General features: G+C 45.3%; 1 protein-coding gene across 2 annotated transcripts in view; it reads left to right on the forward strand.

Annotated features, from left to right (window-relative positions):
• The window catches only part of glceb (glucuronic acid epimerase b), a 24,205-nt gene extending 7,491 nt beyond the window's left edge, over positions 1 to 16,714 (forward strand). For both annotated transcript variants that reach the window (XM_076019468.1, XM_076019458.1), the window contains exons 2-5: positions 494 to 1,038; positions 6,622 to 6,867; positions 11,373 to 11,665; positions 12,307 to 16,714. In XM_076019468.1, coding sequence (XP_075875583.1) covers positions 507 to 1,038; positions 6,622 to 6,867; positions 11,373 to 11,665; positions 12,307 to 13,038 — 1,803 coding nt within the window. In that variant the 5' untranslated portion in view covers positions 494 to 506 and the 3' untranslated portion in view covers positions 13,039 to 16,714. The remainder of the gene's footprint in view (positions 1 to 493; positions 1,039 to 6,621; positions 6,868 to 11,372; positions 11,666 to 12,306) is intronic.
• Positions 16,715 to 21,944: the final 5,230 nt, after the last annotated feature.

A 21,944-nucleotide genomic window follows, 5' to 3' on the forward strand; every position in this document is an offset into this window, starting at 1 on the left:
CACACACTGTACAACACGGAGCGTCTTACTGTTCCTGCTGTTTGTGCAGGCATGGCCATACAGTAATAGTTTCGTTTGTTGTTCTGCAGTTTGAAGGGCGACAAACAAACTGCTGGCTGCCTCCATCAGTAAATCCCTGTAAAATGATCCAGGAATGCTGGCAAAAAATTACTTCTGACCTCATTTAAAGGTCCAGTGTGTAAGATTTCCTGAGAGCAAAGGCCACCGTAGCTCACTGGCGAGCTCAAGAGGGGGAGGGACAGTGAAAGATGTCGCTGTTTCTTCTTCGAACTCGCCAAATATTACGCACTAAACCTTTAAAGTATGTAATTAGAAAAGTAATCAGTCATCTCTAAGTAGATTTTATTGTGGCGAGTGGAGGGTTATCAATGTGTATCCAGCTACGCTACACATGTTGATTTAATAGTGCTTCACAGTAAACTGCATGTCCTCAGAGTAAAGATTTCTCTCTTCTTCTCCCGGTGTCATGCAGGCGAGCTGTAACCATGCGCTGCCTGGCCGCTCGGGTCAACTACAAGACCCTCATCGTCATCTGCGCCCTCTTCACGCTCATCACCGTGCTGCTATGGAACCGCTGCTCCAGTGACACCGCCCTCCGCTTCCTGCCCCGCGCCGCCTTGGCCGCTCCGAGTCCTAAGGTGGGCGATGCCAGCATCAGCAGCCAGCAGCACCCTCCGCAGCCCCCGGAGCCGCCGCCCGTCGTCGGGGCGGTCGGCGGCGGCGGCGGCGGTGGGCTCAAGTACGAGGAGATCGACTGCCTGATCAACGACGAGTCGACCATCAAGGGCCGGCGAGAGGGCGCCGAGGTCTTCCTGCCCTTCGGCTGGATGGAGAAATACTTTGAGGTCTACGGCAAAGTGGTGCAGTACGACGGCTACGAGCGCTTCGAGTTCCAGCACAGCTACTCCAAGGTGTACACGCAGCGCGAGCCCTACCACCCCGACGGAGTCTTCATGTCGTTTGAGGGTTACAACGTGGAGGTCCGCGACCGGGTCAAGTGCATCAGTGGCGTGGAAGGTAGGCAGTGAACGAAGGAGAGGGGAGCGTTTCTCTCGGGTCGAGTCGACGTCGGAGCTCAAACAACTTGTTTTTGTTTGCATGTTGATGCTGCCAAGTCTTACACAGTGATTTTCCAGCAAGTGAGTGACTTGTGGTTACAAACACCCAGCGGTGAAACTTAAAGGAAGAGTAAATCAACAGGTGGACTTGGCAAATATCCTTCCGCTAGGATGATGAAATCTGCTACACTGCTTTCTCTTTTGGCAATTTCGTTCGCACCATATTGCCCCTTGCTTACATAATAATTGATTTTTCCCGCCCTCAAAGGGCCTCTCAAATGATCCAAATTAAACTCTGCCTCACTTGACGGCTGACGCTTTTCACATGATTCTTGTCAGCTTCAAGTATTTTTTCACTCAAATGCTGTCCCTGAGCATCTCCGCATAAAATACCATTAAACCAGTTAAATTCGCCCGTCCCCTCTGAGTCCACCCTCAGAGTTGTTCCACTCAGAAATACGCACCACAACAGATCAATAACTCATTTAAAAAGACTATTAGTTCCCACCACCCTGTCGTCAATACGACCCCATGTTCTGCTTACTTAAAGGGATTACCGCGTGTGCTTAATGGCAAGAATTGCTCCTCTGTATTCCTCTTCACTGACAGTGAAAATTGAGCAACAATCAGGGCAGGAACATCAAATGTCGCTGTGACGCCACAAAGTTTCATCTCGCATTGAAACGTGATCAGGCAGCAGAAATGTGAGCACTACCGAGTCCTCTTTCGTCTGAAGAAATCATTTTTGGCTATGGTGGGAAGACGTAAGTAATGGAAGATGAAACAGTCACTGATAAAGTGTCGGCTCGGGAGGTTAGCCTGATGAAAAATGATAGCCGCTCCCCGTAAGAGCAATTCTCCAGCAGGACGTTTTGGCCAAGATGGATAGAACCGCTTCCCTCGTTCGTGCGCCACTTCCTCAATGGCGACACAACACATTTGTGGATAGAAGGAGTATGTCAGTGTGCCGAGCACTTCTTATTAAGCTTTAATACCTACAATGCTGATAATACATTCAGTTTGTGAGTTCCATTTATTATGTGAAATGGCACTGTGTTCCTCTCCACCCTCACCGAGAGCCCTGCAAAGCCGCGTCTGGGTGACAAACTTAGGCTGCCCTGGAAGTCTTTGTACCCCTCGCCAAGACTAAAAACCGCCATGTTGTGGAAAATGGGTCGGACTGAAATGAGGCCAATGGCGTTTGTACTTCTGGGCTGACCAGCGGGGAGCCGAGTCCTTCTCACACCCCCAGTTCCTGCAGACCAAAAACTGCACCGCATCCATGTTCACATGTCCGTCTTTGTACACACACACACACACACACGCACAACAAGGCTATAAAAGCCTTTCCCAAACCTTCACACGAACCTGAACCCAACCTCAATTCAGTGAAGTCTTTACTCTGAAGTTTAAAGACTAGAATATGTCGTCAGACTGGCCAAAATGTCCCAATAACACCGGCATGGCGCCAAGGGTTGGTCCACACGAGAACAGGAAGAGCAAGAACACACGTGCAGTTTGGTCCGAGTAAAGGTTCATCAAATAAAGCCGACGCCCGGCGCTAGCTAGCCTTAGGGCACCTCAAATGTTGCATATTTTCAAGAGTGAAAATAGCAGTCCATTAATTAACTTGTCACACTCGGTACCACGGGTCTTTCGGTTAAGGTCACAGGAGCGTTTCCTCTCGCAGGGTACCCCGCTAACAGCAGAATTTAGATTTTAAACACAACCCATAGCCGTGTTCATTAACGGTGGCGGCGGCTGATCTTTTGCATAAATTCACCTTCTGCCACAGAGATTTCACTCATGTCATTATTTATACTCTCTTTTCTCGTACACCTAATTATGAGGTTATATCACACTTGAAACCGAATAAAGTCGTCCATTATGAGATATTTAGACCTTTTTTTTCCCCCCAAGTCGTTGAAACCTCTTTGTACCATCATTATATCCTTGGCAGGGCTCGCCGGTTTAATAATAGTTGGCCAGAAAATGAGCTCTTACTTTCTTTTCCTTGTTGTTCTAACGCCTTTATGAGACAAAGAACAAAAGTTGGGACTAATGAGAGTCCAGCAGCCAGCGCACCATCATTAGCGAAAGTACATAATCCCTTTTAATAACCCTCTTAGATCACAATCTGCCCACTTTTCTGCCTTTTTGCCTCTTTTTGCATCACATTTCTCCCGCACTCCCACTCATATTGCAGACCACTGTCGCTGCTTTATATAAAACTCATCCGCCACTTCAAGCAAACCAAAATTTGCTCTTTGTCTTGTCCCTGTACATCTGTGATGATTATTTCATCATAGCCATTTCTCTTTCACAGATCTAAATCGAAGGATTCTTCCTTGAAATGAAATGCTTTACCGACCGCCTCTATCACGCCCTTTAAAACACTCACACAAAATGAACCTGCATGGCGCATGCTGTTTCTGACCTGGTTGGGTGCCATGGGTTATTGATAATCTCGCTGGATTTTCCAGTTGCTGGAGTTAATTAGTTAGTTAGTCATGACCTGCTGCGCAATAGGAAGTGTTTCAGAATTCACAAATCCATTGTATTTTTATGTTAGAAACCAATAAAAGGACACAGTTGCTAAACTGGCTGCTGAACATGTAATTTCATCCTTTATTCACTAACATACGGATTTTGTGTGTTGGGTTCGTGTCTTTTGACCCGGATACAAGCATATGGACAGTCATTACACAAAGTTGCATCTGACTGTGGTGAACTGTGGTGAGATCCTCGACCGTGTCGAAATAGATTTTTCATTTCAGGTGCAACTTTGGCCAGTGTAAGCCCCAAAAATAAAGAAATAGTGAAAATTCCCCAAGCATCAGCCCTGTATAGGGAAATTGTCTCAGCAAACAATCATCAGTTTGGTTTTCGATCACTTTTTTTTTGGTTTGTTCTTGTTTCTGCAGGTGTTTTTTGAAGCAGTTGAAGGTTAAATAAATGAAGCTCAAAGAGACTTTTTCCTCCCTCCTCTATGCTTTGGGACCATATTAAGTTCAGAAGGCTTAGTAATAATTACAGGAAGACTTAGTTATTTGGATTTCTAGAAGCCTGCTCTCTGAAGTTCGGAAACTGCGCGAAGGCTTTACAGTCAATTCCACGTGGATTACTTGGGTTTTATTCAGCCAGCGGCGCCGCGTCGCGCTGTTTGGATTCCGACAGTCGTTTGACTTAAGTTGTCAAGAGAGATGCTGGTAACAAGATGGGCTTGAAAGAAGCGCAGCAGGGGAATGGAAAGTGTGTTTGTGTGTCTGTGTGCTAATGTGTCTTTTTGTGCTCTTTTATAAACACTTGGCTGAAATATATCCGGTCTGGAGTTGCTTCCCGACAACTCAGAGTGCTGAAAATGAATACATTGCCTTGGTCCACGCACGGTGCTGAAATAACGATCGAGCCAAAAACAAAAAGGGAACACTAAAGTCAGCCGTGAAATCAGCACTTATTACTAGAGCGCGTCAGACGCATCACTCAAGACTTATTTGCATAATCTGGGCTAAATAGCGATTGTTGCTAAGCGTCGAAAAGCTTTCCAGCATACACATTAGGCACGAGAGACTCTCATGCGCTCCGCAGGGATTTGCTCCATGTCAGGGGAAAATTATTTTAATAATCAGTCCCCTGCACAGACAAACACTCACTTGTATTGACTGTAATTTATTTAAATGCTTAGTTGCTGCTGTTATGGAACCAGCACAAAGTGAGAGATGATTAAAAAAAAATAAAAAAAATCTGTTTTTCTCTCCGTTGGTTCACGCAATAGTCGTAGAATGTAAAAAAATATATAAAAATGCGACAATAGACTTATTGTCTATTGTTGCAAATAAATGCAGCGCTTGCAGCACTCTGTCGCGATGCAGGAGAGCGCAGGGAGGCGACGGCGCTCACACAAAGTCATCTGTCACTTTGATCGGGGAGATATTACCTGAGATGCGGTCGAGTCTTTTGTCTGGATCGGATGTTCACAATCCGAGGAGGCCCAGATGCTCGGGGCTCAGCGGGGGTTGACGTGGACCACAGCAACATTGACAACTAACCAAGACTCTGCCAAGTTTATATAGGCTGTGGTGGTCAGCACGCCACTCTCTTATCCAACATGATGATGATAATGAAAAGCGTTACTGTTAAGAACTCCTGCCGTGCAAATGGGTCCACCCTATGCTTTTCCATGTGTCATTGAAAGCTAACGCTAGCTGTATTGCCACCTAGCATTAGCCCGTGTGGCTGGCAGTGCAGCCAGAATGGCGGCTTATTCATTTCAATGCAGCGCATACGGCGAAAATGTTTTTGACTTCCGCATTCATGGGCCCATAGAGCATGCAGCAGTAGGGTCACTTCCCATCATGCTTCTGTAACTCACATGATCTATTTGGCCAATCAGAACGAGCTGATACACGTACGACGTTGTGACATCATACTGAGAATAAACTCTTTTCTGCTGATTTTCTGGGCGTTTAAACGTCTAAAAGACCCTAACTGAAAAATCTACAATAGAAAGATTTGCTATGAATCGAATTTCAGGTCCCAGTCGTCCTGTCAGCCGTTTTAAAGGCGTTTGTTTTTGAATTGCGGTCTATGGGAAAAATGCTTTTTGGGCCCATGGGATTTTTTTTATTTTTTTTTGCTGCAGTACCTCGAGTGGCCACTTGGGGAAAGAAATCGGCATGCTGCCATATTGCCAGTCCAGTATCCAGTTCTTATAAGCCAGACTCAGCTCTCTACCAGACAGTGACCTTCCACCTGTGTGCTACATGCTGACTATTGCTGCTGTGTTGTCGTCACAGTCAAGGATGGAAGAGCGAGGCACAACGGTTTTGTGGGGTAACACAATATCCCCGACCCACACCGAGCTGCTGTTCTTCGTAAATACGAACTTTTAGACAAAAGTGGATTATGCCTAAAAATAATAATTATCATTATGAAATCATTATCAGCCGTTTTAAAAAGATTCAGGGTTTTTTTTTTTAACCGCCAGCATTTATTTAATCCTCAGCATCTATTTTTAATCGCACAAGAGATGGAATAGAATTTCTTTCTGCACAGCTTGACTCTTTGAAAAAAAAAAAAAATCCTTTGTTGTATTCCCTGCTGTCTTGATTCTATTTTGCAACATTTGAAAAATCTGCTGTTGCAAGTAACGCTTCCATGTCAAGCCTCACGTAGGATGAAGGAAGCATTGATACATTTTTTGGCACCGTTTTTCAAATCTGACTTGAAAGAGAGGTGCTTAGGAAATCTCAGACCATTACTCCATTGACTTGTCAGGATAGTAAACAAGGAAAAACGGCAAACGAACGAAGCGTAAAAAAAAAAATCAAATAAAAATCTCTGACTGTGTCCGAAGTCGCCCCCTACTCACTACAAAGTGCACTGCACAGGGACCATGAGTAGGGAACTAGTGGGTGATTTCGGAAGCAACCTCTCTCTCTCTCTCTCTCTCTCTCTCTCTCTCTCTCTCATCTCGAAAACGTGCCCAACCTTTACCAACCTTTCCTTTCCTCCCTTCCTCCCCCCCGTCCCCTCCGCCCAGGCGTTCCTCTGTCCACCCAGTGGGGTCCGCAGGGCTACTTCTACGCCATCCAGATCTCCCAGTACGGCCTGAGCCACTACAGCAAGAACCTGACGGAGCGCCCCCCCCACGTGGAGCTCTACGACACGGCCGAGGAGAGGGACAGCCGGGCCGGCGGCGCCCCCTGGAGCGTGGCCAAAGGTTGCAGCCTGAGCCGCGTCCACGACAAGTCGCGGGGCTCCTCCGTGCGCCAGTTCAGCGCTCCAGGTGAGCACGTCCCGAGGAGGCCCGATAGCCTCCGGTGGGCTGCGGGGGGGAGGAGGGGCGAGAAGCAGCTTATCTCCTGTTAACCGCGGCTGTAGAAGGCTCGATAGGCAGCTGCACCCCGAGGGCGAGAAGGTAGTGCACGGTGAATACCGAGGGATGGGTGGCGACAGGCAGAGCGGCCGCATAATGACCCGTTCCCTCGGCCGCGCCGGCTCAGCCTCCCGCTTCCATTTAATGAGACATTGTCACAGGAGATGCCTTCGAAAATCCATTGTCAGATTGCGGGTGAACAACAACGGAGGGGGGGGGAATGAATAAGAAATGGCCTTTGAATTTTACCGCTGCCGGAGACGGCCAGCGAAACGGTAACCGTGCTCAATACGTCGCAGAATGAACCTGGATTGTGTTTCGGCAGCCGGAGGATTAACGGCGCTCCAGGCCGTTTATTCGAAACTCGCTTTGTGTCGCTGATTAGGATCTACTAAAATGAATTTGCAGCGTCTTCCTACCCTGAAAGCCCCTCCGGCAGTGTTTTATTTTATATATAGGTAAATCCAACATCCATTTGTTGCGTCCGACAATGAAGCAAATTGAATTTTCTCCACTAGTCTGCGCGAGTGAAAAGGGTCGAGTGGCAGTTCAGTCGCAGTTTAACCGTCTTCTTCGTCTTCCCCGGCAAATTTAGAGTGTACGTATGGAACAGCCCTGGAAGTGTAGACAAAGAGGCCTTTCTTAGGAAAAAACTAAATGAATAAATGAAGTTGCCCACAATGAGTGAAATTACATCCTCTCTCAAGGTTTTCCCAAATCTCTTGAGATGTAGATGCAGTCGTGAAATATAGTCGTGTGGCACCACTTCCCGCCGCTGGAATAACTTTGAAAAACTCTGTTCATTCTATCTGAGATAAAATATAGAACTGTGGCCCAGTTTTCCGTGTGTGAGATGACCGAGGCTGCGAGCTAGTTGGTTATTTTTGGAATAGGGAGAAGTCAAAATTTTTTTTTAGCCAGCTGTGAGTTTTTTCCCCCCCTCCTTTCATCTCCTGCTTATATTTCCAGGTCTCTCTCTCTTTCTCTCTCCTTCTCTCTCTTTCTCCCTCTCTCTCTCTCTCTCTCTCTCTCTCTCTCTCTCTCTCTCTCTCTCTCCCCCACTCTCTGCTTTCTGAAGCTGCTGCTGCCTCCTCGGCTGTAATTTCCAGCCCCAACTAATTCCACCGTTTTCCAGCCTCTCGTCAACAATTTCTTTTCGTTTTTTATGTCGCGCTGCACTTTTCCTCGCCGCCCTCTCCTCCACTCGCCCCTTGGCTCCAGGTCGCAATCGCTGCTCACTTTTTTTTCCCCTTTTTTTTCCTCCCTCCTCGACATCATCTTGTTTTCATCTACGCTCCCCGCCGTGCGCTCGGCGGTCTTCATTCGCCATTGATCCTCCGTCGTTGCCGCTGATGCCTCCTGGTCTCCTGCTTTTATTTTCTCATATCTGCACACTTATCGCCCCCTCCCCTTCAGAACGCTGCAGTCATATTATCCCGCTTCCCCTAAACGCCTCATTCTGAGTTCGCGTTCCACAAAATTCGCATTAAAAGACCCATGTTGTGATTTGAGTTTTGCTCCATTCAAGCTCCTTCCTATTCTGGCTCTGGTTTTGAACAAAACTATGACAAGTGGATCAGTTTTTCTGTCCACTGATGAAAGAAAAAAACAAACCCAGCCAAGCACCATCTGCACACTTCTTCTCCGACACCGACTGACCGCTGAGCGCTCCCCCCCCACCCGTCCTCTATAAATTCTCTCATGGTTGCTTGATATTTCATAAAAAAGCACCAGCCTAATGAAAACACATAATTAGCGTGGACAAGTTGTACATTGATTGGTTTTGTTGGTTGCTGCGCTGCATTCCCAATTTGGTTTTTAGAATTTCAACTCAAACGTGGTTCACATTAATTTCTTCCTTTTTGCTCATCTAGTTCTCACTTGAAATCTGTAATTGCCGCCGTGATATCATCTTATTTCACACTTTGTTGACTTTTTGTCAGGAATTGAATACAGACTTAGCTTTACTCTTTAATGCAAAGCACTGCTTGGAAATTTGCAAAACAAAAAAATATTTTAAAGTTGTCGGTGTGCGGACATGTTCAAGTAATCTTTTTAATATTAAAGCAAATAATGTGTTGTGAGGTAACACAGTAATGATTTCCACCTCTAAAATAATAATTCCCAAACCCTTTCCAAACCAACGGCGCAATCGAGAAAAAATCTCACCCTACATGTACGTCTGATCGAGGCTGCGCCATAAATAGTTACGCGTGGCAACATCAGCAAAAATAAAATAATATGAACAAGACAAAGGGTTGACGGACCATATAGACAATTACTGTAATGCACTCTATCCTGAGTCAGGGATGGTGTTAAATGGCACCTAGTTCCCCCCAGGTTGTTTGGAGAAAGGCTCTTTAAAGGTTTAGGTTGGTTGTGTGTTTGGAGGATGGTATTGTCTGGCTCAGTCGCCGGGGTGGATGAAGGCAGTTTTGCTGGGCTGTGAGCGCACCCCGGGGGCACTGAAGGAATCTGATTCTCACATCCAGCACAGCGTGATAGAATAAAAGGCTGGGGAAATGACAGAAGTGTCCCATTAATGAGAAAAATGTGACATTTATGTATATTTACTCGGTCAAAAATACTTTCTCTTGGCAGTTGCTAAGGCAAAGCTGCAACAGTGAAATCTTTCTGTTTCTTCCTGTCACCAGTTTGACAAAGCTGGCACCGAGATTTCAGTCTAAAATAAATAAAGCTCGTAGCTCCACAATTTTCATCTCTTGTTAAAATGGTCTAAAAGTTGTCTAGCAAAGAAGATGAATCTTGAAGGAGCTTAATATGCATCTATGGGTGACATCAACTTTGTATTTACCATCAATATGCAATGCATTTTTGTAGCTTTCCTGCGGTAGTTGCTGAGCTTACTCTATTGTTTAATTACCTGGACAGAAATGTCGAATCTATGAGAAGAAATCATCAGTAGAAATTCACCAGTTCAGTCCCTCTAGCGTTTCCAATGTAACCACAACCAGCAAACGTGCATAAATAATCATCCGCATTCCCTCGTCACTTGGATCTTTTTCATCCAAGCATGTGTGACATGTGTCTTACATGCCCACACACACACACACACACACACACACACACACACACACACGCGTGCGCACGAGCCGGGCGCCTCGCTGGCTCGGTTCTCGCTGCGTGTCGTGTCATCTTTGCCTCCCGCCTTATTGCTAAACAGCCAGGGAGCAGAGAAGCAGAGCGGAGGAGGTGGAAATCTCGTCTATATTCCCGGCCCATCCTTTATTGATGCCAGAGTAATCACGGGGCCAGAGTACAAATCCACTTACTCTCTGCTTTGCCTTAAGTAATGGATTTATGAGTGCATTAAAGAGCCGTAGTCATCCAGAGGCCCCTGCCAGACTGGCTCTCTCCTTCATTTTCCCGCTGATCGACTGCCTTTGTGTCTCCACCGCGGCTCCTTCGTCTTCTGCCTCGGCTCCCCCGACTCGCGTCACGCGAGGTCTCTGCATCTCCGCTTCTCAATCCTCCTCCGCCCTCCATGGGCTCATTTTCACCCTCTCTCTACGACTCCAGGGATCCACTGTTACCATTAGCCTCCCTTTTTCTTGACTCCAACACTTTATCGTTTGGGGAACGATTTCTTTTTTTTTTTTTTTTCCTGGGGAGGAGGGAGGGGAAGAGCTGGATGGGACTGAAGCAGAGATCACTCCAGGAAGCCCTTAGTGCATTAAGGCGTCAAAATGGATTCAGAACAGTAGCAGAAGTGTCTCGGCAGTGGGCTGATGGGATGTAACGAGAGCAGCGTTGGAGACGGATTCTCATCTCGCTCCACTTCATGTCTTTGGCGAACGTCGTGGGGAAAACACGGGAGGTTCCTGCACTGAGTCAACTTCCTTTTTTTACCCTCTAATTCCATGTCCCACCGACTCCATGCCTCCTCCGCCCCCCTAATTAATCTCAGTGTCGGGTGACTCATTTGAACCGTATCCCATGAAGAAGCTCGTCTCAGTGTTCCTCCCTCAGACTCTCATGCGCACAGCTAGGTATTAAATATCGGTGTTAATGATTTGAGATCCTTCGATGCTAAGGAGTGGAAATTCAAAGGCAAAGCTTTTTTTTTAAAGCTTTTTTTAAGTTTTAGATCATTTGAAAGTATAATTTTTTTTCAAGTGAGTCTTTGGAGCGAGGGGATAAAGTTTTCAGAGCAACACACCATCAAAGTGAACTGTGCTGAAGGTGGCAGACACTCTAGAAATGTCCTCTAGTCAGTTAGTCTGCAAAAGTAGTTGGTCACCGTCTGGGGTTTGCGAGTTCTTCACCAAGTTCTGCACATCAGCCCAGCGTCACTGTCTGATAAAGATTCTTCAGCTTTGGTTCTTTACACATTCTAAACGCCTCCTCCCTGTTCATCTGTCGCACCCATCCTCCTCAACACCCCGCCACCACAGATTCCTCTGAAGGTGTGTCCCTGCCGCTGGGTAACTCCAAAGACTTCATCCTCAGCCTGGACGTCAAGTTCACGTCGAACGGCAGCGTGTCGGTCGTCCTGGAGACCACGGAGAGGGGCTCGCCCTTCACCATCCACTATGTGACCAGCACGCAGCTCATCGCCTTCAAAGACCACGAGATCACCTACGGTATCGGCTCACGGACCTCCTGGAGTACCCTGACCCGAGACCTGATCACTGACCTCAGGAAGGGCGTGGGGTTGTCCAACACCAAGGCTGTGAAGGCGACAAAGGTCGGTCCGCGATTGACATGTGATACTTACGCCTCATGTTTGAAGATGTTGGTTGGTTAAATCAAGAAAGTGCAGTTTTCTGTTTCCTTTTCGGCTTTAACTTATTATCTCTGTGTTAAAAATTGTGCTTTGTACTTTGTGTCAAAGACAACAGACTGCAACTTTCCCCTTAAAGGTACAGTGTGTAAAATTCTAGTGGCCAGATTTTAGACTGCAGCGCTCATTCGCTCACCCTCCCTCTCCCAGTCTTGCCAGTGAGCTACGGTGGCATGCGTACTCAAACCTGGATACCTCATACACCTTCTTCTTCATTGGTTTATTTGAGGATGTGGGTGTTCACCTTGATTACAAAACAGAATGTCAGGCGGGCTGGATTGTCCACGCCAGGCTTCCTTAGAAATATGGCGGTGCAAAATGGAAGCTAACGGAGAGCAAGACCCTTGCTCTATGTATATTCCTATATTTGATATGAAGAATTCTATGGTTAGGAAAACTAATTTACTTTTATTGGACCCAATTGAGGCCAAATCTTACACACTGGACCATCAAAGCATGCAAGAATTTTTATATTACAGCTATATTATATAGTTGGCTCCAGATGCCTTTTGTTGAGGGTTTACCTGCTGTCGCACTCTTTTCAGATCATGCCCAGACGGGTGGTGCGACTGGTCCTCCACGGCCGTGGCTTTGTGGACAACGTCACAATCTCCACCACCGCCCACATGGCCGCCTTCTTCGCCGCCAGCGACTGGCTGCTGCGCAACCAGGACGAGCGAGGCGGTTGGCCCATCATGGTCACCCGCAAGCTGGGCGAAGGCTTCCGGCCCCTGGAGCCCGGCTGGTACTCGGCCATGGCTCAGGGCCAGGCCATGTCCACCCTGGTGAGAGCCTACCTCCTCACCAAGGACCAGGCTTACCTCAACGCTGCCCTCAAGGCAGTGGGACCCTACAAGGTGCCTTCAGCGCAGCACGGGGTCAAAGCCGTGTTCATGAACAAGTACGACTGGTACGAGGAGTACCCCACCACGCCCAGCTCCTTCGTCCTCAACGGGTTCATCTACTCCCTGCTGGGACTCTACGACCTGGCCGAGACGGCCGGGGAGAAGCTGGGCAAGGAGGCCGGCCAGCTCCTGGACCGAGGCATGGAGTCGCTGAAGGCCATGCTGCCGCTCTTCGACACGGGCTCCGGGAGCATCTACGACCTGCGGCACTTCATGCTGGGCACGGCGCCCAACCTGGCCCGCTGGGACTACCACACCACGCACATCAACCAGCTGCAGCTGGTGGCGTCCATAGACAACTCGCCCATCTTCAAAGATGTGGTCAAACGCTGGAAAAACTACTTGAAAGGGATTCGTGCCAAGCACAACTAGACTCGAGAGCGGCGGGACGTCTCGGCGTTGGCCCGACGACGACAATGGGCGGAAAACACTGTGCGCGCGAGATTAGAGCGAAACGGTCGGCGGCGATTCGCCGAGCCTCCCAGTTTTTTTTTTGGCGGAGGTTCACCAGCCAATGGACGCAGTTCAACTCGGCCGCCGTCGGCAACACTAAACCTTTCTCATGTGCGCTGTTGGGTTTTTTTTTATTTTCTACTTTCTGCAGCGGTGACTGTAGCTCTCATCTGTTGATTTTGTTTTATTTTCTTTTGCAAACACAATCTCTAAGAGCAAGTGTTTGTCATTATGCACAGACCTAGTTCCCGCAGTGTGTGTCCAGAAGGTGCGGGTGTCGTTAAAAGCTACAATATGCAGCGTGGCGTTGGAAGAGTGTAAAACTCACGACATCAGATGCCTAACTCTGCGAGTCTCCCTTCACTTCTATTTTCTTACCATTATAGCCACATTTTCAAAGTCTATTAAAACAAATGTACTATTAATGGAGAGTATATTCTAAATATTTTGCGGAGGATGTTGCCAAAAAAAAAGAATTTTATTGATACAAAATACAATATTCTGTATTCTTTTGTTATTTTCAAAATTAATTCCCAGTAACCATCCAAAAAAAGAAAAAAAAATACCAGAGATGTAGTTTGACGTAATAACCACAATCAGCTCAAAATAGGTGATGAAGTGATTATTAGAAGTAGTTAAACTGGCCCAGCTCATCCCAAGGATCCCATGGTTCGTGTTCTCCGCTGTACGTCGACGTCTTCTGCTGGTGCTCAGTTGTAGAGAAAAGGAAACGGCTGATATGATTAGTTTTCCGTCACTTTCGGCAGGTGCTCTGCCGTTTTCGCATTCAAACGGCGAGGTCGGATTTAGTGTCAGAAGCGGTCGTGATGAAGTGAACGCGGCTAATTTGCAGAGTTCGAAAGGGGAAATTCCGATTCGATTTCTCCCAGATTGGGATCTTGTGGAGAAAATGGTTTCTGTCAGATGTAAACTGTGACACAAAAAGATTGAGTTGAATTGACATTTTTTTGAATAAGTAGCAGGCAAAAGCTTCAGCTTCTTCTTTTTTTTTTTGTCTTTTATTGGGTTTTGTGGGTCTTTAATTCATCCATTCACTCAGATTGTGAATTCACACTGATGTAATCCAGGGCTTTTTATCAAATCTAATCTGCTACTTGTGACCATTATACATCTCACATACTTTTGTGTCTGTTTGAGCACTACAACTTTACTCTTACTGGTTTCCACCTTCTTGAGCCCGCTTCCCCCCCCCTCGCTCCCCCCACACCCTCCAGTCTAATTGGGCCATTTCGGCGTCTCCCGCTTCCAGATGATAACATCCAGATCCAGGCGTGGGCGGTGTTGGCATGCACACGGTGTATTCGGGTTGATAGACGTGTGGGCGGCGGTGCCTCCTCCGCCGCGTCTCGTTCACAGGCCAGCTCATGACATTTAAATGGGCGCCGGCATCAGCGCTGAAGGTCGAGGTCACTTCCTGACAAACGCAAGGAGACTGTTTGTCCCAGCAGGCCGTCGCCGCCGCCGCCGCCGCCGCCGCCGCCGGACCGTGAACTCAGCATTTCTTTTTTTTTCTTTTTTCTTTTTTCCTAATCTCACCGCTGCCCTGTTGACCGCCGCTCGGGGAGAGAGGGGGAAGAAACGAGCTAACAACTCACCCGGCTAATAAGCCGCAGAGCCGGGGCTGCACGCAGCCGGGTGGCTCACCGGGGATGAGTCAGCGTTCGGCGGTGGCGGCAGGCGTCGCAGGGAGAAGAAAAAAAAAACGAGCGGAGCCTTCGGCATTAATGAGCCGCTCATCGATCTGCTTTAAGGACGTGTGGTGGCAGGAGCTGCTCCGACAGCCGTGGACTGTCTCCGAATTTTTCTGGCGCTGAGCTGAGCTGATGTTAACTCGGCCGTTCCTCCGCGCCGGTCTGTCTTGTCCTCAGAGTGGCTCACGTTTGAAAAATGTCGAGGACAAATCGGCTCCCTGCGAAGTTTCAGATTGTGACCTTTCAGCCCACCTTCTGCACCTAAATTAAGACCGCGCTCACGCCCACTGGTTCCCAGTCGGAGCCCCCCGCCTCCCCGCCGTGCTGCAGCCTTGGTCGAGAAAATGAAATCGACTGCCTCGGCTTTTTCCGGCAACGCCAAAAACCGACCATAAGCTAACTCAAGGTTCCAGATGACGGCCACGTGTTGTGGAGCAGCCGCACTCCATTCGTTTATCCTGAAAACTCAATAGATCTCCAGAAAGCAGCGTGTTTAGCCCCGTGTTTACAGTCTCCTGTTTGAACGAGGAGTCTTAGCCTCCCGCCAACACCTTCACTCCCCCACACTGCACAACCTTATTTTTGACGGAGCACCGGGTTTTGATGTGAACACATCCTTAAGGCGGAAGTGAGGCGGAAGGTGAAGTGACACAGGTTTTGTATTTATAGGACCAAGGCTTAAAGGTAGGCGGTGCAGTCTAAAATACTACGAGGGAAAGAAAGACAGCAAATATAACAGTGAGATATGGAAGCCTCAGTTCAGCGTAGCAGCCACAACATGCAGAAAATGAAATTGCAAGACAAATTTAAGTTTTTTTGTTTTTGTTTTTGTTTTGCTTTTTATGGAGACAAATAATTTGATTTAGTTCAAGATTGGAAAAATTTCAATTTGAATGTTTTGTTCTGAGTTCTTTCTTCTACAGTATTGAAAAAAAAAAAAAAAAAATCTTGCTTGAAGAGGTTTGCTTGCCGACAGCTTATTTGAAAACCTGCCTACTCTACTATTTACAGAGGACATGTAGAAATGTAGTAGTTGAAAGTGGTTGGCTTTTAAACTCGCCTGTTTGATTTTTGTTTATACCAAAGTTGAAGTTTACTTGTATGTTCCTGTGCAAACAAATTTCCAGCTAGCATTTATTGGCGTTGAGTGACACTGCCTTTGGAGAAACTTCTGGTTTTTCAAGAAATGGAATAAATATAAAGTAGTCTGAATAGATGATAGCAAAAAAAAAATAAGAAGTGTAAAAATCGCTTTTTTCCGTGACAGGGACGTGTGCAACTAGAGATTAGTGTTTAGCCAGGCGACTAGCTGCGTCGACTGCGTGTTTAAAGCATCCATCACTTTTGGAGGAGGCGGATGATTTGCTTGAAGGACAAAAGCACAATGGCCATTTCCTGTCACCTCATTTTAGTTGTAGGATTTCTTTTTATTTCTTTTTTTGTCAATGTCTGGTTTCTGAACAATGCAAAGTCTTCAGTAAAGGAAGCTGCTACTGTTGTTCACCGAGTTTCAGGTCTGAAAGCTTCAGTTTCTTCATTCTCGTTCAATTCTTCTGCATTTTATTTGTTTTCTGTTTTTGTTTTTTTTATAATCATTCTCACTGTCAAAGACACCAACAACATGTGGCCACTTTGGTCAAATGTGATTTATGCAATAAAAAAAAAAAAAAAACATGTTTACTGGGGTTGTGACACCACAGGAGACCCAGAGCGGTTGTTTAGACTTTGCAATCAAAGCACAATGTGCAAATGCTACCATTTTTTTAGTCTAAAGGAAGAGAGGTGTTTATATAGAGTAAATCTTTGTGCTTTAAAAGAAATGTGCTTTTTCAAGGTGTAAAAAAGAAAGAAAGAAAGAAATTAAAAGCATTTTTCTTCCTAAACGTCTGGTGGAATCTCTCTGTCTTGTTTAAAGAACTCCTCCATCCTGTTTATTCAGTCAGCGTGGAGAACTGTATGAAGTAGAAGACGTGGGAAAACAATCTGTCCTGTGTGGTCCAGCTGTGCCACGACCAGTTCGACCAGAGGTGGGCAGACTTTCTGACTGGTGGGCCACAATGGGTTCTAAAATTTGACCAAGGGGCCGGAGCAGGAGCAGATGGATGGAGTGTTCTGGTGAGCCACCTCATAGGAGGAAAACATTTATCGTGGGATATGGAGAAAACTTTAATGTCAACTGAAAATGAACAAAAGCAAAGTTACAACAAAATGTGTCTTCGAAGCCCCACAGTATTTTGCTCTTTATTGAAATGACTCTTAAAACACTGAAAAAAGGATGACACACAGCTGTTTTATGACTTACTTACTATTAATATAATTTCAAGTTTGGTGGGCTGCAGTGAAAAGCTTAGTGGGCCGCATATGGCCTCCGGGCTGTAGTTTGCCCATGCCCGAGTTAGACAGTTGTTTGATGACAGAGGGGTGTGTGTGTGTGTGTGTGCATAGATATATCTATAACTATATAATACTGTGTGTGTACAATATGTGTATAAACTGTATACATATATATATATATATATACGTATATATATATATATATATATATATACGTATATATATATATATATATATATATATACGTATATATACGTATATATATATACGTATATATACGTATATATATATACGTATATATATATATATATATACGTATATATATATACGTATATATATATATATATATACGTATATATATATATATATATATATATATATATATATACGTATATATATATACGTATATATATATATATATATATATACGTATATATATATATATATATATACGTATATATATATATATATATATATATATATATATACGTATATATATATATGTATATATACGTATATATATATATATATACGTATGTATATATATGTATATATACATATATATATATATATATACGTATGTATATATATGTATATATACATATATATATATATGTATATATATGTATATATATATATATATATGTATGTATATGTATATATATATATGTATGTATATATATATATATATGTATGTATATATATATATATATATATATATGTATATATATATATATATATATATATATATATATGTATGTATATATATATATATATATGTATGTATATATATATGTATATATATATGTATATGTATGTTTATACACATGTATATACATATATATATCTACTGTACACATGTATGTACAAACATATATATGTACTGTATCTATATACACATGTATATACACCTATTTATGTGTGCATCTGTATATATATGCATATATACGTTCAGTATATGCGTGTATATGTCATTTATTTTCATGCATTCTTATTCTGCGAACATGTTGGCGGTTTTCTTATGATGCCAGATCAACATGGGTTCAATCGCTCGACTAATGTGGCCCGCAGACCGCTCTGCTTGTTCTCACACAGCACGACACGCTTCCAGTGCTGCGGCGCCGTCCGCTTTCAGGAAAACAGCTTGACCAGACTGAACGCCGGAGACGGCGGTGGAAGAAGAGGACTCTGATAAATAATTAATCCTAATTAGGCTCCTCTGAGCCGGTGAAGAAGCGCGGAGAGACACCTGAGAAGCGGTGTGTCTGCTACCCACTGCGTGCATTCTTGATTTCCTTCTGGCATTTACACAATCCCACCATAATTTCTTCCTCGCTGCGCCGCGCTTCGCCTCATGCCTCCCGTTCCTACCCGTTAGTGATGTTGCTCTTCCGCCTCACGCCGTCCAGCCAGCCCCCTCCGTGACCTCTGACCGTCGATGGCCGCCTTCGTCCGGGTCAGGAGGTTGCACCGAGTTGGTGCATTTAGATTTATGATTGTTGCTGGCCATCCCCAGGCCACCCTGCTTCAGCGGCTGAAATAACTCAGACTACCGATGCAACCAGCAACCTGCAGTGTTCAGCAGCAGGAACCTTTAACATCGTCTGTCTTGCCCAGTTCACTGATACGGCCTGTATAATTATTAATTTTCTGGGTTTTTGACGAAAAATACTATCTCCAGAGTTCTGCATTTATATGAGCAAATGATTTGATAGAAACCACAAATCAAATCTTCTTGATTCTTGAAAGTGTGATTTACCTTCCAGTCATTCCGTGGCTGCTGAAATGACTTTTGGGTGATCGATCCAGCTGTAAAATACTGAAACCTGTGTTATGATGACCTGAAGTGTGTTCATCTAAGAATGGCTTCCGCAGCTGGTTGAAGGGATTTATGAGCTGTAAGCTGTCAGATAAACCTCCTGTAGTTTAAAAAAAAACGTGAATTAACTAAAAAAAACCTGTTGATGGCAGCTCCACACTTGCCTGTTATGTCTTGTAATGGCCCCTTAAATATATGTTGGTGGGTGAACTAGAAACACCACTACTTAGGAACTGGATCACTGAGCTGTGAAATCCTGATAATCCACCTTGCCGTCCTCCGGCAGAAAACATTTTCAATGGGTCTGGATCTCATTAAAACCATTCAGCGCACTTTGGAGTTGAGGAGGCAGAGTTATGAAGGGCAACAGTGCACAGAGCCGCTTAGGAAAACCACAGAAGAAGAAACATTGGCTACAAGCTGAAGAGATTTGAACTGATCTGAACGGGACGGTAGTTTCGTAGTTTCGCGTTCAAGTAACAAAAACGGCACTGTAGGCTTTTCATGATAGACAGTGTTACTAATGAATAGCAAATGTTGTGTCAAAACTGCGGAGGTGACGCTTGTGCGGTAACGCTTTTGAATGTTCCTGATTGGATGAATTTGATAGATAGTTTGAGTGATCGCCCTCTGACTTTCCAAACTCTTTCTCTGGGCCCTTTACCGGATGGATGAGCGTCATAAGCACAAATGTTGTGCATGCTAGGTGTCACGGTCAATTCATGACCATGCATAGTAGCCGAGGTCTAAAGTCCAAGCAGAACTTTAGCGATATTTGCATCTTGGGGCTGTTTGTCAACGTCAGGGCGGCAGTAGAGGTCAGTAAACTGCACGCGCCCCCGTCGAAGACGATCAATTCCTGGCAGCCGACGACTATTTGGCCAGACAGCGGCCTCCTCAGCTGCCATTCAGATGCCTTTGAGATAACTGAGATGGCTTCACTGTGAGTCACCGGGGCTCCAGAGGCCAAAGACTTCAGTGCCCATATATTTGCCCACTTGATAGAATTAACACTCCGCTGAACCCAGCATTATTAGATTTGTTTTTGAACGCTGTTGTGGGAGCATCAGAGGAAATGCGGCGGCAAAGAGAAAACACACACTTCTTTCAGTGAACTTTCCAGAACGGTTTTTAATATTGGATCTTTTGTTTCCTTGTGGAGCCCCCTCTGATTTCAAGACACTGTTTTAGTATTCGGTGTGTTTCCCCCCAAAATACAAGAACTTTATTTCACATATTCTTCTAAGAGACAACCCACAGAAGCTTTTGGAGAGGCGTTGCCCTTCACGGCAATCCTGTAAAGTAGCTGGTTGAGCTGAACTTGGTTCTGTTATGTCTGAAATGCACCAATTTGATTTGGCAAAAGTTACGTGTTAGCTATTAGTTACTTTTCTATCCCAAAACGAAAGAGGAAATGGGCCAACGGGTGCCGTCAAATCAACAGTCACAACATAAAGAAAACAATACAAAGGTCAACAGGAACTTACCAAAATGTGAAGCAATCAAGAAAATAAAGCCTTGCTGTCTGATTCATCTCGAGAAAGGAAAAACTTTAATACAGGTCAAGCAGTACGCCCACGCCTGAAGCCAATGCGTTTCACCAATCAGGTACCAGACATGTAAGGCGAGTGCAGTGGGAGGAGTCAGAGTGGCATCACGCTACCAATCACGGAACAGGAGGATGACATTTCCAGGAACCGCAGAGCGAAGCTCGGACGAGGAGGGAAGCAGCTCTTCAGGTGCTACAAAGTCAAAGTTCTGACTCCTGCATCCCATTGTGCTCAAACAAGCTAAGCTAAGCTAAGATATGCTCAGCTAGCTCTCGTCAATTTAATCGGAGAGTTTTGAGGGCAGCATCGATCGGCTTGTCTCCCTCCGTCAGCAGTTGCCTCAGCTGCACTTTGCCGTCCGGATCTCCAGGGGAGCCTCAACCGCTTTTCTAAACCGTCGCTTCTGATTGTGCTGCTTTTTTTCTGCTGCGGAGAAAAACGTTGCTCAGTCTCGTCCTCCTCTCCTCACCCAATAACAGAGACGAAGAATAGGTGGCTCTCCTCAAGTCGCTCCCCCAGTCTCACTTTGCTAATAATGGTGCGCAATCGGACTCTGCGGGTTGAAGTGCAGGCCCTATTGCTGCATGTGGGAATTTAACACAGACAAAATGAATTTCTCAACATTTCAACTTGTGTGATCAGGTAGCATTTTTTATTTATTTATTTTTAAAAAAAGCATTCCCTTCCAAGAAAGAGCAGCCGATGAAATGATTGCAACTGGAGAGAAAACGCCGCCAAAGTCTGGAATCACGTGGAGTCTTCTGTCCATTAATAATGAATCAGGAGGGGGCGCCGTCTGCTGCCTCGCACTCCTCATTCGGAGACACAAACGACACCTCATCAACTAAAACCCCAGGGAGGCTCCGACACTGAGCAGCTGCAGCTCCAACCTCTTCCTCACTACTGCACTGAACATCTGTCCCTCCAAACCCCCACATCATTAAAAAAAAAAAAAAAAAAAAGAAGGAGAAGAAGAAGAAGCAAACAAGTCAGATCAGTGTTGTTCAACTATCACTAAAACGTTGCACACACATGAAATATCCCCAACTGCATCTTGGGGATTCATTTTGGGATTCCAGATGTAACATATTGAAATATGTAAAATCAAATCTTGTGATATTTTGTGATGCTTTGGCATTGTTGTAGACATAATTTCCTCAATTGGCATTTGTAATTAGCAAAGTCGTGGATGATTATTTGATCTGTGTAAAAATCTAACGAGCCCCAAACAAACATTTCCCCCTTTGGTTTAAGAAGCACAAACTGTCTTTCCCAGAAGAAAGTGTTGTGTTAGAAATACAGTACAAACAACGCACAGTGGGAAGGTGACGATTGCTTCACCTTCACTTCAAGTATGTTCTCTGAGTTTTCTTCTTTCTCTGCGCTCCGGTGAGTCTTCCCGACACAACA

The sequence above is a fragment of the Nelusetta ayraudi genome, unplaced genomic scaffold, assembly GCF_046127955.1.
Source record: "Nelusetta ayraudi isolate G7.1 ecotype Tasmania unplaced genomic scaffold, CSIRO-AGI_Nayr_v1 ptg000002l, whole genome shotgun sequence".
Classification (NCBI taxonomy): domain Eukaryota; kingdom Metazoa; phylum Chordata; class Actinopteri; order Tetraodontiformes; family Monacanthidae; genus Nelusetta; species Nelusetta ayraudi.